At 36.1% G+C, this 16,443-nt stretch overlaps 1 protein-coding gene across 5 annotated transcripts; it reads left to right on the forward strand.

Moving 5' to 3' along the window:
• The first annotated feature begins 592 nt into the window (after positions 1-592).
• Pld (Phospholipase D) lies at positions 593-14,032 on the forward strand. Of its 5 annotated transcripts, XM_081979619.1 has the most exons (18): positions 600-740; positions 803-1,036; positions 3,719-3,912; positions 4,483-4,636; positions 4,698-4,904; positions 6,772-6,892; positions 6,945-7,096; positions 8,055-8,335; positions 8,389-8,624; positions 9,295-9,761; positions 10,900-11,200; positions 11,253-11,474; positions 11,869-12,080; positions 12,136-12,261; positions 12,520-12,760; positions 12,813-12,973; positions 13,127-13,298; positions 13,358-14,032. In XM_081979619.1, the coding sequence occupies exons 3-18, from the start codon at positions 3,756-3,758 to the stop codon at positions 13,457-13,459; spliced, it is 3,312 nt and encodes a 1,103-aa protein (XP_081835745.1). In that variant the 5' UTR covers positions 600-740; positions 803-1,036; positions 3,719-3,755; the 3' UTR covers positions 13,460-14,032. The 5 variants fall into 5 exon arrangements, with proteins under 5 accessions (XP_081835744.1, XP_081835745.1, XP_081835743.1 ...); XM_081979618.1 differs by lacking the exon at positions 803-1,036 and having other exon boundaries at positions 593-740; XM_081979617.1 differs by lacking the exons at positions 600-740; positions 803-1,036 and adding an exon at positions 768-802.
• The last annotated feature ends 2,411 nt before the right edge of the window (positions 14,033-16,443 follow it).

Here is a 16,443-nt window from a genome sequence, read left to right on the forward strand (position 1 = left end):
ATATTTCGGTTAGTTTTCAAGCTACAAAAATCAACGACCACGCAATTTAACCATCTCAGCCTACTCTTTTTAGTAATGGTGGCAAAATTGCCAACCCTCGAGGACTTGGGGTGGTTTAAGAAATGGTCACTCCTCATGAAATCCAACTCCCGAGTATATCCAGTATGTGAATAGATTACGCATGTCGTTCTAGTTAATTTGGATTATTCAGGTTTTTCACGATATGAGACAACTTTGACAGCTGTTCGTGTCGTTGCTGTGACATCTAGCTCTAGCTTTAATACGTCGTTCGAAAGCTTGAAATAAGGGCTTTCTTTCATGTAATAGCAACTTTTTTGCTCCGACTACAGTTAAACGAGTTATTGAAGTTAGAAGCGGATAATGTACTGCTACGGTGTGCTACCACCCTCAATTTTGAGTACGACTAATTGGCCCTAACTAAGGGTTAGAAACTTTAAAGTGACGTATCTCGAATATTTTTCGGAGTGCTACGATCACTTAAATTAACCGTCTGAAGCCGGGCTTTCGACTGGTGGCAACTATATTTTTACGTCGGGTGTTTGAACGGTTGCCTACCCAAAACAGCTGATCGTACGTAAATACGCTCTACTTTGCGGTGGTACTGCGCTTGCGACCCTGTACTGAAAACAAATCGGGTACCGTAAAGCTGGGTGTTTTCAAGGCAAAACTGTGATTAGTGTAGTACAAACGTGATTCGTTCGGTTAAAAAGTAGTACCAGGTAAGTTTGGGTACCTGTACATTGCTGGGTGGTGGTACTTTGATGGAAAACCCATTTTTTAGGTTAGGTTAAGGCCTTTTCGTCAAACCATCAAACTGAGCGACTTAACCTCACTTTGTGGCATGACCCAATTTGATTGGATGATTCAGTACCAAAATGACCTTGAAATGTTTTTTTTTTGTTTAATTCACTTCACGCACCACCACTAAAAAGAGCAGGCTGAGAGGGTTAATTTGAGTGGTCGTTGATTTTTGTAGCTTAAAAACTAACCGAGATATGGTACTTTGAATTTTAGGGTTAGTGTAACTAGTCAAAATTTGAGGATGTAGCCGTGCACCATTTTTTTCTAACCTCATTAACTCGCTTAGTTGCAGTCGGAGTAAAAAAGTTACCATTACACAAAAGAAAACTCACATTTCAAGCTTTCGAATGACTTATTAACATTTGAGCTAGCTGTCACAGAATCGGCGTATACAGCTGTCAAATTTGTCTCACCAAAAGTGCGTTTCACTGTTTTGCGATTTTTTGACGTAATTACCTGGGATATCAAAAAAACCCAAAGAATCAAAACTACCTGGAATGATATGCGTAGTTTGTGTGGACACTGTCCAGAGTCGGAGGTTGAATTTTTTAGAGGGTGACCACCCCTTAAACCACCCCCATACCTCGGTGGTTGTAAAAATGGCAATTTGATCACCACCACTAAAATTAACATACTCTGGCGGTTAATTTGAATGGTCGTGGCTCCTTGTAGCTTAAACTTATCGATAAATGACACTTTGAATTTTAGCATTAGTGTAAGTTGTCAAAATTCAGGGTAGTAGCAGTGCATCTATCTCAGCTTCTAACCTCAATAACGCGTTTAGTTTCAGTCGGAGCAAAAAAGTTGCCATTACATAAAACAAAGCCTGATTTTCAAGCTTTCGAATGACGTATTTAAATATTAATTAAACTTTGAGCTGGCTGTCATAACAACGGTACAAACAGCTGTCAAAGTTGTCACATTTTGTCATGACAATTTTTTGTCTACTTTATTATTATACAGGGTGGTCCAGTTTTAAGTGTCAATAATTCATCATTCGATAGCCAATCAAAAAATAAGTTGACTTGCATTATGTCATTTTTCTAAAAAACGTTTCCTAAGGAACATACAGTCCTCCAAATTTCAATTTCAAAAATCGTTTTATAGTGTAAAACTTGAACATTCAAGACTTGTGAGAGTCCAAATTTGTACTGAATAGTCTAAATACTTGCTATTTACTACTAGGAATAGTCTTATAATTGGTTTTCTCAGACTGCCATCCTGGTCGAGTGTCTGAAACTGGATTTCAAGAAGTAAAAACAGTCCGGAAATCAAGACAAAGATTGTATTGTGCATGAAACCCATTTTTTACTTCTAAAGATAATCTAAAAGTTGACTTAAGCTAGAACTGACTTTACTAGGACTAAAGAGAGTCCAAAAGTCTATTTTCAGGACTTTAATTGGTGTACAACTCAATTTTCTGGACCGGAACAAGTCTAGAAGTAAATTAAATTTTTGGACATTTCATTTCTAAAAATTAGTTCTCTAGACTAATATCGTAGCATTTGGTACCAACATTTTTTACTTTTATTACTTTACTTTTTGACTTGAAGAAACTTGACTTTTGGAAATAAAGTCTTAAAAAGACTTTAAAAACAGTCTGCATTTCTTAAAGATGCTACAATTTATTGCACCTATGAGTTTAGAAGTCAATTTAATAGTGAAGAAGCTTGAAATAACATTTTCAAGACTATGGACAGTGTATAAACTGGCTTTTAGGCCTGATAAGTCAAAAAATTCGTAAAGATAGGTCGTAACACAATCTAGATTTTTAAGAAATAATTTTTAGCTCGAATTTTCAGCACTGAGGTGTCTAGAAGTCGATTTAATAGTGACAAAGCATGGAATGCCATTTTAAGTCTATGAAGAATGTGAAAATTGTTTTTTAAGTTTGCTGTGTTAATAACTTGGTAAAGATAGTCTTGAAACTCGATTTTCCAAGCTGAAAGCAGTTTTGAAGCACTAATAATAGTCCAGAATCCTGAGAAAATGAAAAGCAAAGTAAAAAGCAAGAGAAGTTAGTTTTCATGACAATTTTCATGAATCTAATTTCAATGTCCTCTATCTAAGACTATTTTCAAGACTAAAATATTGAAATTTGTCTCAAAATTATGAAAATTTACTTCAAATGCAAATTTTAAGATTCTGATGTTACTTTTCATTAGTTCATAGTCAGTTTTTGTTGTTTAAGTCAATTTTTAAGGTTTAAATGTATGAATTTGTAGTCAAAAATTCTAGAAAAAGTAGTTTTTTTATGTCTACAAATCAATTTTCAATATTAAAGTGTCTCGATTTGCATGAAAACTGGTTACAAACACAATTTTTATGCTTCTGAAGTCAATTTTCAAAACTAAAGTCTTTCAGTTTGTCTGGAAACTATGAAAACTGGCTACAATGAAATTTTTTAAGCTACTTAAGTGAATTTTCCGTTTTCGGTCTTTGAACGTAATAACTGAATTATCTCGTAAACGAAGTTTTAAATCAGAATTTTATAAGAGGTAATTTTTTTTTAATCGTGAACAGTGAAATTTAAAAAAACTGTAATTTTTGAAAAATGAGAGACGTAGAAGATAAGGCAAAAACATTAAAACTTCCTGTATCTACGGTACTGAAGAATTTTGGCAAACGTCATTCATGAGTACTAATTTCATAAGTGCTTGTTCCAAATTTGATCAAAATTGCTCCAACGGTTTGACAGTTATGACAAAAAAAACGATTTTTTAAACAGAAATTTGAAGGAATGTGTTTTACTTAGAAAGCATTTTTCAGGAAAATGACATAATGCATGTCATTTTTTAATTGGCTATGGATTGGTGAATTATTGACATTTAAAACTGGACCACCCTGTATATCGATGTTAGAATCGTCTGATTGGAGTTTTTCGTGCGTTTTTCAGGGTTTCCGTGGAAAAATTGAAGAAAACACAAAACAAAATGGCGGACAATTTGAGCCCGGAATTGTCACTGCCAAGGACCAGTATCGGTTCCGACGCCGACTACGATGACGTTTTGGAAATTCCCGATTCGATAACAGTGGTGGACATTGGCGATGGACCGGTTGCCATCGAAAATAGCGACGACGAACTGAACGGTAACGAACCTAACCTAAAAATTTCCAATTTTTGGTATTTTGACGTTTAACTGTCAAAAAAAGTATGAATTTGTATGGTGAGAATTCAAAAAAAAAACAAAGTTAACCTTCAAGGCTTCATTGCTGTTTTGCGTCAAAAAATCAAGTCCGTAACCTTCAAAATGACGTTTTGACGCCATTTTGAAAGTTGTATTGCACCGTGAGTATTGTAATTGGGCTACGCCCGGCATTTTGCTTTATAACCCCCAGAATTTAAAGAGAAAAATTTTGACAAAAATCACATTTAATCTTCAAGGTCATGACTATTTTGTGTCAAAAAATCAAATCCGCAATCTTCAAAATGACGTTTTGTTTTTTGTCAAAAAATCAAAGCTCTGTTACTTTTGGTGGGGGTTCAAAAGTTTAGTTGGATAATCAGTGATCAATCGTGACAGCGCAACTTTTGCGATCAGATAACTCGGGAACTTAAAGAGCAAACATTTTGAAAAAAAATACCACACAATCTGTTATGTCAAGGCTACCTGAAGCCCAAAAATCAATATCGTAACCCTGACATTGACTGATTTACAGAGGAAAATTTTGAAAGTTTAAAATTCAACAAAATCCACGACAACGTCAAGTTTAGCTCGATTTCCAGGGACGTATTCGTCCCCGGCGAGGACGTCACCGTCACTTTTGTCAACTACGAAAGGGATTTGACCACGCACATGCTCAATCCGAACCTGTAAGTGACCTTAATACCCCTTAAACCGACCCTGTATTACCCCTCCCCGTCCCTCTGACAGGTACACGATCGCTGTGACGCATGCGGGCTTTAACTGGTCGATCAAAAAGCGGTACAAGGACGTGCACAATTTGCACCAGGACCTGGTGCTGTTTCGTACAGGTTTGAACATACCCTTGCCCAGTAAAACGCACAAAAACAAGCGGAAAACCTTCAAGGAGAACGTACCGAAAAACAAGAAGGGAAAGAGAAAAGCGGCTCTTCCCAGGTAAAAAAACTGGGTGATCGAAAGTCGGTTTAAAGACCTTTAAAACGACATTTTGAAGCACCCTGTAGGTGGTCAAATAACCGAGTTATGAGCTGTCAAAGTGGCAACCGTCAAATTATGACTAAATTGTCATTAACTCGCTTATTTGACTTTTTTTTATAGACACCACAGAGTTGTCAAGAGTAGATGTAAAGGGCTTTAAATTAGTATATTTAGCCACTCTGTAACTGTCAAAATAACCAAGTTACAAGGTGTCAAAGTTTGCTGTAATGTTTCAATACCTTGACAAAAATCAGAGTGTTTAGATTGCGATAACTCCTTAACTTGAGGATTTGCTATAACTAACACCTTTTATATATTTGAAAGAGAATTTCATGGGCTACATAGTGATTAAAACTAGACTTTGCTAACTGTCAAAATAACTGAGTTACTAGCTGTCAAATTGTCTATTATTGTTTCAACAATTTGACAAACTTCCGAGTATTTAAAGTGCGATAACTCCCTAATTTAACCCAATTTCCTATAACACTTTAGTACACATTTGAAAGAGAATGTCATGGGCTACAAAGTGGTCAAAACTAAACATTGCTAACTGTCAAAATAACCGAGTTAAGAGCTGTCAAAGTAACGTAACACATGTTTTACGATAATTTTACTCTTGACACTTTAAGTCAAAATAACTCGCTTTTTTAACAACTTTGCTACTAAAACTATTAAAAGTGATTTATAGAGAAATTCACGGCCTACACGATGGTAAAAAAATCAACCCGCTAACTGTGAAAATAACCGAGTTACGGGCTGTTGAATTAAAAACTGTTTTTTTTTACTGAAATTGAATTCCCTGGTAATTCCACTGTAATTCCATCCAAATTAGACCGTTTTGAAAAATGTTGAAGTTTTACGTTCTAAAAATATGGCAAATTTGCCTTACACCGCCAGGAAACATTTTTTTCGTCGTCGATCAATTTCACTGTAATTCCATGTACCTAATGTCGGATAATATTTAATTTTTTTAAATTTTAATCGTGACGTGCATTTCAAAGTTTGCTTTTTTTGTTACACTAAATGTAATTTCATGTAATTCGTCGTAATGTTAGGCAAACAAAAAAATTCCCACAAAACGAAAAAACGTAATGCGACAGCATTTCAAATTTCAAAAAAAAATCAAACATTGATAGATTTTACTGTAATTTCGCTTGTGTAATTGTATGTAAATCCAGATATAGTCAAATTTTTACCCTTTGAGAATGACGTCAAGCAGGTGAAAAAACATGCATGTCTGGAATTAGATCACAAATTTTAACCTACAAATGCTTTGAAAAATGAGTGATTATGAGAGTTTCAGTTGACATCTGGAAACTGTTTCTTTTCGTACTCGAAAAAAAGCAGCACTTTAGAATTAGCATTTGGGCCTTCTCATTGTAGCGCAGCATTTTTATACCTTTGATATTCGTTTAAATCAAAGTGACAGTAAATGTCAACGTTTTTAATTTGACAGGACGACAAAATTAACAACGTGCCTTTTTTGCTAAAATTGTCTATTTCACATGTTTGATATGCGCGAAACAAAGATGTAAAAAGATGACGTCATTCTCAAAAGGTAAAAATCCAACTATAATGCCAATTTCAAAGAAAAAAAACTCGAAAATATCAAATTTGGAAAGCTTGGTTTAGTTTATTTTATTCGGAATATTTATATATAACTTTTATGTAATTCCGTACAAATTGGAACCTGTTTTTTATTGGAATTTAGATAGGTTACAGCCTAAACTATCGATTAAGTGCAGTGACTTTTTGACGTAACAGTTTAAATAATTGAGTTACGAGCTGTCAAATTGACCAAACTGTCAAATATGACTGTTGACAGATTCCCGAAGAAACCCGAGCTGCTGGTAACGTACGAAAGGATCCCGAATCGAATGAAACAACTCGAAGAGTACCTGAACAATTTGCTGTCGATCGTAATCTACAAAAATCATCCGGCAACCGTAAGCAAAATTGCTATTTGTGACCCCAAAACTGTTTTACTTCATTCTCCAGCTGCATTTCCTGGAAGTGAGCCGATTGTCCTTCATCAGAGATTTGGGCGACAAAAGCAAAGAGGGCGCTGTCAAAAAAAAATCGGGTAGTACCCACCCCGGCCAGACTGGCTGCAACTGTTTCGGATGTTACAGTTGCTTTTGCTGTTTGCGGTAAGTGACCCCAATCACTTCAAACCTTGATAACTCCGTTATTTGATTAGAAAAAGCTGAAAAACTGAAATTGTAGGAACATTCTCGCTCTAGAAAATTGCTTTCAAGTGTTTTTGTCGTAAACTCTCTCTCTCTGTGACTGATAACGGAAATATCGGGCAAAAACTGAATGGTTGCGCAAAAATGCGAAAGTGACCCCAAAACTTTAAACTTTCATAACTCCGTTATGAAGGAAAGTTGGAAATAAATAATAAATATTGAAATTGTAGGGAATTTCATGCTCTACAAGTTTGCTCCAGTGCTTTTGTCCTAAAAATATTTATACAGAAGTTATGGAGCAAAAACTGTACGGTTGCACTAAAACAAAAAAAAAGACATAAAGGTAAAATAAAGTCTCAAATTATTTTAAAAAATCGAAATTGAAAAAAATTAGTAAAAAGAACAACAAAAAAAATAAAAAAAATATTAATACGGTTTCAAACATTTTTAAAAAATCAAAATAAAAAAAAGTGTTTTTAGAAAACACAAAAACAAAACGAATTATTAAAAACGGTGCAAAAACGTTAAAAATAGGGTCCCAAACATTAAAAAAAAAATAAAAAAAAAGAAGAAATAAAAAACACAATCAAAATAAAATGAAAAACGTTAAAAAGAAAGTCTCAAACATTTTTAAAAAGTCAAAACTAAATCTTTATAACTTAATTATTTGTAGAGTTAAAATAACAAAAATATATTTTAGGGAATTAATTGTATGCTTTATAACATTGTCCTCTAGTGTTTTTGTCGTAAAATTAGTACTAAGAGAGATATGAGGCAAAAACCGAGCAGAGGTGCAAAAGTGACAACAAAAAAAATCATATCTCCGTTACGCGTCAAGTTAGCTTAAAACTTTAAAAACGAAAATTGTAGAGAATTTCCCCGTCTATCGATTAACCAAGTTGGATTTGTCGGTTTTCAGGTTGCAAAACTGCTGCGACCGATTGATTTGCGCGCGTTGGTTGCGCCGTTGGCTCTTTCTGAAGGACACGTGTTTCGGCTACCTGAACCCTGACACCGGCCAAATCAGTTGCGTCGTCCTGTTCGATCAGTGTTTCGAGGTGGCCACGCGCATATCGCGCAGCCCGTTGAGCACCAGCTGGCACGTGCAAACAGCTACGCGCACGCTCACGTTCCGCGCGGGCACCAAACGCAAACGCAAAGAATGGATCGAAGCCTTTCGCGCAACGCAAGCGACAACAGGTTCGACTGAACGCTTCAGTGGGGTCAGAAATCATTTTTCGGGTCACTTTCAGCCAGGGACTTTGTGCTGCCCAATCCGCATCGTTCGTTCGCACCAATCAGGAACAACGTCACGGCCACGTGGTTCGTGGACGGGTGCGACTACATGGCATCGGTAGCCGACGCTCTCGAAGCAGCTAAGGAAGAAATCTACATTACCGACTGGTGGCTCAGCCCCGAGATTTACTTAAAAAGACCCGCATTGGTTGGGGACTACTGGCGACTGGATCGCGTGTTGGAACGTAAAGCTGTAAGTAGTATTTTTTAAATGCTAAAGTGACCCCACAACTTTACAGCCCCATAACACGGTTATTTGTTAGGTTAGACAAAAATTAAAAAAAGGAAATACAAACGAAGAAGTTGCACTAAAATGCTAAAGTCACCCGACAGCTTTAAATCCTCATAACTCGATTATTTTTAAAGTTACGAAAAAAATTAAAAAAAAGCAAATTGTAGATAATTGCATATGCCACAGTTAAAAAAACAGTTAAAAACAGGTGAAAATTTGTTAAATAAAGGGTCTCAAATATTGTTACAAAATCAAAATTGAAAAAAGTTTATGAAAAACACAAAAACTAAATGAGTTATTAAAAAAGGTGAAAAAACGTTACTAACTTTCTTTCTAAGGGAGATGCGAGGTAAAACTGGATGAAAGCACTAAAGTGACTCTACAACTTTAAAGCTTTTTAACTGTATTATTTGCAAATTGTGGCAAATTGTAGCAAATTTTATGCTCTACAAGATTGCTTTTAAGGATTTTTCACGTAAAGTGACTCCTTAAGGAAATATGGATCAAAAACCGGACGGTTGCACAAAAATGTCAAAGTGACCCCACAAATTTAAACCCTCTTAACTCGGTTATTTGTTGGGGTAGAGAAAAATTAAAAAAATGCAATTGTATAGAATTTAATCATCTACAGATTGCTGGGGTCATGGTCTACGTGTTGCTGTACAAAGAAGTGGAATTGGCCCTCGGTTTGAACAGTTTCTACAGCAAACAGCGGCTCCAAAGCATACACAAAAACGTCAAAGTGCTGCGACATCCGGACCACGCCAAGGCGGGGGTCTTTTTCTGGGCGCATCACGAGAAAATGGTGGTCGTCGATCAAACTGTCGCATTTGTGGGCGGTCTCGACTTGTGCTACGGCCGTTGGGACGATCGGCAACATCGCCTGACCGATTTGGGCAGCGCGACACCCGCCGTGGGCGATTTGGCAACGGCGCGCCTTAGAACGTCAAACCGACCTAGTGGTGACGTCATTCATCCCATTCCAGAGCCGTACTACCGTAAAGCGCCTGCGCCGGAACCGTGCCAGCCTCAGGAGTACCCCACTCCGGACCTGTTGCCCCAGTTAGAACCTGGCGATCAACTGCTGATGACGCCCAAGTAAGTTGTCACCTCAATAACTCGGTTATTGGTATCACTGGAAAAAAAATTCAAAAAAGTAGTTGGTAGGGAATTTCATGCTCTACAAGATTGCTTTTAAGTGTTTTGGTCCTAAAATAACTCCTAACAGAGATATGAGGCAAAGCCGGACGAAGGCACAAAAGTTCCACAAGTGACCAAACAAATTTAAACTCTCATAACTTGGTTACTTGTGGCATTAGAAAGAAATTAAAAAAAATCGAACTGTAGAAAATTTTATGGTCTACAAAATTGTTCTGTGGTGTTTTTGGTTTAAAGTAACTCCTTAAGGAGATATGGGAGTAAAACTGGACGAAAGCACAAGTGCTAAAGTGACCCCACAACTTAATGTAACTTGGTTATTTACTGTAAATTCGATATGGTTCAAACGCAAGTTTGTAGAGAATTTCAAGCTCTAACCCTTCTGAGATGCTCTGTCCTCAGATGACTATAAACGGCGTTATTTGAGAAAAACCTAAAAGTGCTAAAGTATAGCAACAAAAAGGTGAAAAATAAATCTCAAATATTTAAAAAAATAAAACTGAAAAAAATCCATGATAACAGTACAGTCTCAAACATTTTTAAAAAGTAAAAATTAAAAAAATATATAAAAAAGTCAAGACAAAAAAAATACAAAAAAAAAGGTAAAAAACGATAAAAATAAAGTCTCAAACATTTTTAAAAAGTCGAAATTACAAAAATAAAAAAATTTCAACTTTCTTTCTAAGGGAGATAAAAACTGGACGAAAGCACGAAAGTGACCCTACAAATTTTAAGCTTCATAACTCCATTATTTGAAAAGATACAAGAATTGTAGAGAATTTTATGCTTTACAATATTGTTCTCTACTGTTTTGGTCCTAAAATAATTTATAAAGGAGTTATGAAGCAAAAACTGTACTGTTGCACTAAAATAGCTATAGTGACCCCACAAGTTTCAACCCTCATAACTCCGTTATTTATTAAGTTAGAGAAAAAATTAAAAAAACTCACTCCTTCACTCACTCCTTAAAGAGATATACATGTTTTGTGCAATGACAACTTTGACAGCGCGTAACTCCGTCATTTTAACAGTTAGAAAGTTGATTTTTGCGCCACACTGTAGCGGGGGTCTCGTGCAGGTGCTCGTACAAACCAAACACGCCAGAACTGGAACGAAAGAACGTGTTCCGTGACATTTCGTACCGCGTCAAGTCGAAGGGCAAGGAACTGATTAGTTTGGTGTACCCCCCTGTCGAGGACGAGCCGCCCCTGAAACCAAACACTCCCGATACGGAGCTGGATGGGACGGACAAGGTCGATTTATTGAAAATTGACAGTTTGGACGGTTCCGCCAAATACTGGGTGGGCAAGGACTACGTCAATTTCATCGTCAAAGATTTCACGAAATTGGATTCGCCCTTTGACGATTTCATCGATCGTGTGAGTATTTTCACTCCATTTAAAAACTAAAAAAAAAATTAAAAAATTGTAGGGAACCACTCCGAGGATGCCGTGGCACGACGTAGGAGTGTGCGCCCAAGGCGCTGCCGCCCGCGACGTTGCCAGACATTTTATCCACCGTTGGAACTGTACGAAACTGGAAAAAGCGAAGAACAATCCCTCCTACCCCTACCTCCTGCCTAAATCCTACTCTAGTGACGTCAAGCCGCTGTCAATCAATTTGACTGGCAGATCACAGAACGTCACCTGTCAGGTAAGTCAAAACAACTGTCAAAAATGTCCTCAAGGAGTTATGGTGCCAAAACCGTTCGGTTGCACTAAAATTGCTAAAGTGACCCTTCAGCTTTCATCGCCCATAACTCGATTATTTGTAAAGTTATGAAAAATTTAAAAAAATAGATTTGTAGGAAAATTTTTGTTCTACAAGATTGCTTTCTATTGTTTTTGTCCTAAAATGATTTATAAAGGAGTTACGGAGCAAAAACTGTACTGTTGTACTAAAATTGCTAAAGTGTCCCCATAATTTCAAACCTTCATAACTCCAGTATTTGTAAAGTTAAAAAAATTAAGTAAAGTGAATTATAGAGAATTTAATGCTCTACAAGATGAAACATAACCTGATTATTTACAAAATTTCGTGAAAAAAGGTGCTGCGCAGCTTGAGCGCTTGGTCTGGAGGCTTCTTGGACTCGAACCACGTAGAACAGAGCATCCACGAGGCGTATATCGATACGATAACGCGCGCCCAGCACTACATTTATATCGAAAATCAGTTTTTTATCGCTCTGTCGCTCAATAATCCCAACACGCGCAATCAAGTGGGCGAGGCGTTGTTCAATCGGATTTTGCGCGCTTTCAAGTGAGTTTTTGGTTTTTCTTTTAAGTTTTTTTTTGAGTTTCTTTTTTGCTCGTAGGGAGAAAAAAACGTTTAGGGTGTACGTTGTGATGCCCCTGTTGCCCGGCTTTGAAGGTGAAGTGGGAGCCGAAACTGGTACGGCTCTGCACGCCATCACTCACTGGAACTATGCTTCGATTTCCAGGTAAACAAACACAAAAAAAAATAAATATAGTCTCAAATATAAGTCAAAAATAAAAAAATACAAAAAAAAAAAAAAAGATAAAAAAAAACGTTAAAAACAAGGTCTCAAACATTTTTAAACACTCAAAACTGGAAAAAATTAATTTTATAAAGTAGCATTAGTAAGCATTTAAAAAAGAATAAAAGCTAAAACAAGTTAAAAATAGGGTCTCAAACATTATATAAGTCGTTTTTATCAATGAATTTTGGTGTTTTGCAGCGGCAAGGACGCAATTCTGAACCGATTGAAAAAAGCGGGAATCTCCGACCCTTTTGAGTACATCAGCTTCTACGGGCTCAGAACGCACGCGCGTCTCAACTCAGAACCAATCACCGAACTGATTTACGTGCACTCAAAACTGATGATCGTCGACGACAAAGTGGTGATTTGCGGTTCGGCCAACATCAACGATCGCTCGTTGATCGGCAAACGAGACTCGGAGATCGCTCTCATTATTGAGGTGAGTCGATTGAGGGTGAGAGTAATTGAGGTTAGAATGGATGGATTTCCAGGACGAGACGTTTGAGGAGGGAGTGATGGACGGGCAGGCGTATCCGTGCGGCAAGTTTGCCGGAAGTTTGCGGAAATATTTGTTCGGCGAACATTTAGGATTGTTGGACGGTCAGGATGGGGTCTTTAACGTCGACGACCCCATCAGTAAAGAGTTTTACAAGTAAGTGGGCGAGTTTGGGGTTGAGTTAGAAGGGTCGTGTTTGTACTGGTTTTCGACTAATTTGCGGACGGGGAATTCATTCCAACTGTCAGTTTGACGCTAACTATAACTCGGTTTGAGAAACATCAAAAATGGCGGTGTTTTTTTTTGTAGGGACGTCTGGTGGAACACTGCCAGTTTAAACACGGAATTTTATGAAAAAGTTTTCCACTGTTTGCCATCGGATCGAGTGGAAAGTTTCGCTGACATTAAGCGTAACAACGACTTGAAACCGTTGTGGGTGGACGAACTGTCCAGGGCTGAAAAAATGCTCGAAAGCATTCAGGTTTGAGAAAAATTATATTATGATTTTTCTTTAAATAGAATTTTGTTTGTTTTTTTCAGGGCCACCTGGTATTGTTGCCCTTAAACTTTTTGGGCAAAGAGGATCTCACTCCGGGGGCGGCAACCGTCGAAGGCATTTTACCCACTTCTCTGTGGACCTAACCGCTAAGTTACAAAAAAATTGAGTATTTTGAAGAGTTAAAGAAAAAATCACGTTTACATTGGATTCCCCGTCCTCGATTTAGTAGAAAACGAATCTAAACTCGTTTTTTTATTCAGAAAAAAAATTTCAGCTATTTTGAATTGATATATCCTAGGGTTGTTTGTACTCGTTTTCGACTAATTTAGGTATAGGGAATCCATTTGTGAGGTCGGTTTGTGCGTAACTGTCACCCAGTTCAAAAAAGTTACAAAAAATCGAGTGTTTTGAGGAGTTAGGGGAAAATTACCGCTACCATCGGATTGATCGTCCTCGATTTAATAGAAAACGAGCACAAACTGGTTTTTTTTTAGAAAAATCAAAATGACAGGTAGCAGACGCCATTTGCAATTTTCTGTCATTTTGAAAAACAGGACGATTGTACTTATTTTTATCAATTCGTAATTCACCAGTGTTTGCATTTAAATGTATTTTGTTGTATTTTATATTTATTTTTTTATTTGCACGTAAAAAATAACAAAAAAAACTGTTTTGTCAATATTTATAGTTGTGAATAAATTGTTTTATTTTTTTGATTTTGAGTTTGAGTGTTTCAAGTATCTCTGCTCTTCTAATACAATTTCCTGATTTTTTTTACAATTTGGTGTATGAAGTTGTAAGAGAGGATATTTTTCAAAAGTATACAAAAACTTCTAGAACATTCTAAAATACTTTTAAACGTTCTAGAACATTTTAGAAGTTTCTTTGACCTTCTACAACCCTCCAGAGCATTCTAAAATCATCTAGAACATTTTAGAGACGAATATTATAGAAGAAGAACTTTTTTAGGAAATTCTGAAACTGTCTCAAACTTTTTATAGCTTTCTAAAACAATTTATCAACAATCATCTATTATTTTCTGTAACCTTCTAGAACATCGTCGAACATTTCAGAAGCTTCTGGATCATTATAGGGAATTATAAAACATTACATACCTTTCTAAAACATTTTAGAACCTCCTAAAACCACCTAAGGCATTCCAAAATCATTAATAAGTTTCTGGAACCTTATAGAGCATTTTAGAAGCTTCTAGCGCCTTCTAGAGCTTTCTAAAACTATCTAAAGCCTTCTATAACTCTCCAGTGCTTTCTGAATTTATTTAGAGTGTTCCAAGACTTTCTGGAACCTTTTAAACTGGAAATTTTTACTTCTGTAAGTGTATAAAACATTCTAGAACCATCCAGAACATTATAAAATTGTCTAAAAGTTTATAGAACGTTTTAGAAGCTTCTGGAACATTCTAGAAATTTCTAAAATCATCAAAAACTTTTTAGGACGTTCTATAAACTTCTAAAACATTTTAAAACTTTTTAAAATATATCAGAAGAACTTCTAAAATCTTGTAGGACATTCTAAAATCATCTCTAACTTTTTGCAACCTTCTAGAACATTTTAGAAACTTCTAGAATCTTTTAAAACATTCTAAAACAGTTTTGAATATTATACAATCCTTCAAAAGTTTTTTGGACTTTCTAAAACTCTCCAGAACATTCTAAATTTATCTTAAACTTTCTACAACGTTTCAGAATGTTTTAGAAGCTTCTGGAGCCTACTAAAAAATTCTAAAATTTTGTAGAACGATCCACAACGAAATGAAACACTTTAAAACCTTCTAGACCCTTCCAGAAACTAAGAAATTAGAAAATGATGGCTCAGATACTTAAAATTGGCAACTCAGAAATTTAGAAATGTCTTTCTAGGGTATTTTAGAAAGTTATAGATGAATTTAGAATGCTCTGGAAGGTTCTAGAAGGTTTTAGAGTCCTGTGCAAGGTTCCAGAAGCTACTAAAATTTTGTACGATGTTCTAGAAGGTCCCATACAGAAAGTTATAGATGATTTAAAGGCCTCTAAAACGTTCTGAAACATTCTAGAAAGTCATATATGATTTTAGAATGCTCTCTAGGGTTCTATAAAGTTTTAGAATGCTGTAGAAGGTGCCACAAGCTTCTAAAATATTCAAGGGTATTCCAGAAGGTTTCAGAAATTTCTAGATGATTTTAAAATGTTCTAGATAATTCTAGAAAATTTTACAATGCTGTGAAAGGTTCCAGAAACTTCTAAAATGTTATAGAATGCCAATATTTATAAACGATGCCGTTTTCAGACATCAGACAGTATTAACCACAGATCTTGTACATAATTAATAATTTCAGTATGACCATGCTGATTTAGAGGATATAGATGAATTTTTGGAATGATGGATGAATTTAAAAAACCTAAAATCACTAGCAAAACTATCTTTGGTTATGCTTCGCTGAGAATTACCAAAGTTCTGTTTATAAAACTTTGCAAAGTTGTACTTGAGTATGAGGCACAAAAGTTCTAGATGAATTCAGAATGCATTAGAGAGTTCTAGAAGATTTTAGATTTTAGAATGTTCTGGAAGGCGCCAGAACCTTCTGAAATATTCTAGGGTATTTCAGAAAGTTCTAGATGATTTTAGAATGCTCTGGAGGGTTCCAGAAGGTTTTAGAATGCTGTAGAAGGTTTTTATATTCTACGATGTTTCACAAAGTTATAGATGATTTTATAACACTGGAGAAGGTTCCAAAAGCTTCTAAAATATTCTAGAAGGTACCGGAAAGTAGTAGATTTTTTTAGTTTGTTCTAGGAGTTTCTGAAAAAATATTGTCACATCCGTGTTAGTAGTTACGGTGCACACCTAGTAACCAGCACAGTCAGAAGGTTTTATCGATGTCACAAAGAACATTCAGCTGAAACATGCTTGTACCTAACAGCAAAGTGTCGTTACTGTGAAAAGGAAGGACACATAGAACGTGTTTGTTTAAAGAAAAAGAAACAACTGGTAACCAGAAGATCAGTGAACATTGTTGAGATGTGTGAGGACAATGCAGGTTCCAATTGTGACATGGACCTTAGACCATGAGAGTCAAGAGCAGCTAAACTATATATAAACCATCTATAAAGAACCTGCAAACTCATAA

The sequence above is a fragment of the Ips typographus genome, linkage group LG5 (assembly GCF_016097725.1).
Source record: "Ips typographus isolate SLU linkage group LG5, UJ_Ityp_2.0, whole genome shotgun sequence".
Classification (NCBI taxonomy): Eukaryota; Metazoa; Arthropoda; class Insecta; order Coleoptera; family Curculionidae; genus Ips; species Ips typographus.

Bases quoted from the DNA above. Each gene is read 5' to 3' on its own strand.
- Pld (XM_081979617.1), top strand. From the start codon at position 783: ATGGAAAACCCATTTTTTAG. The intron at 6,893-6,944 runs GTAAGCAAAATT...TTCATTCTCCAG, and splicing joins ACAAAAATCATCCGGCAACC to CTGCATTTCCTGGAAGTGAG. The intron at 8,336-8,388 runs GTTCGACTGAAC...GGTCACTTTCAG, and splicing joins CGCAACGCAAGCGACAACAG to CCAGGGACTTTGTGCTGCCC.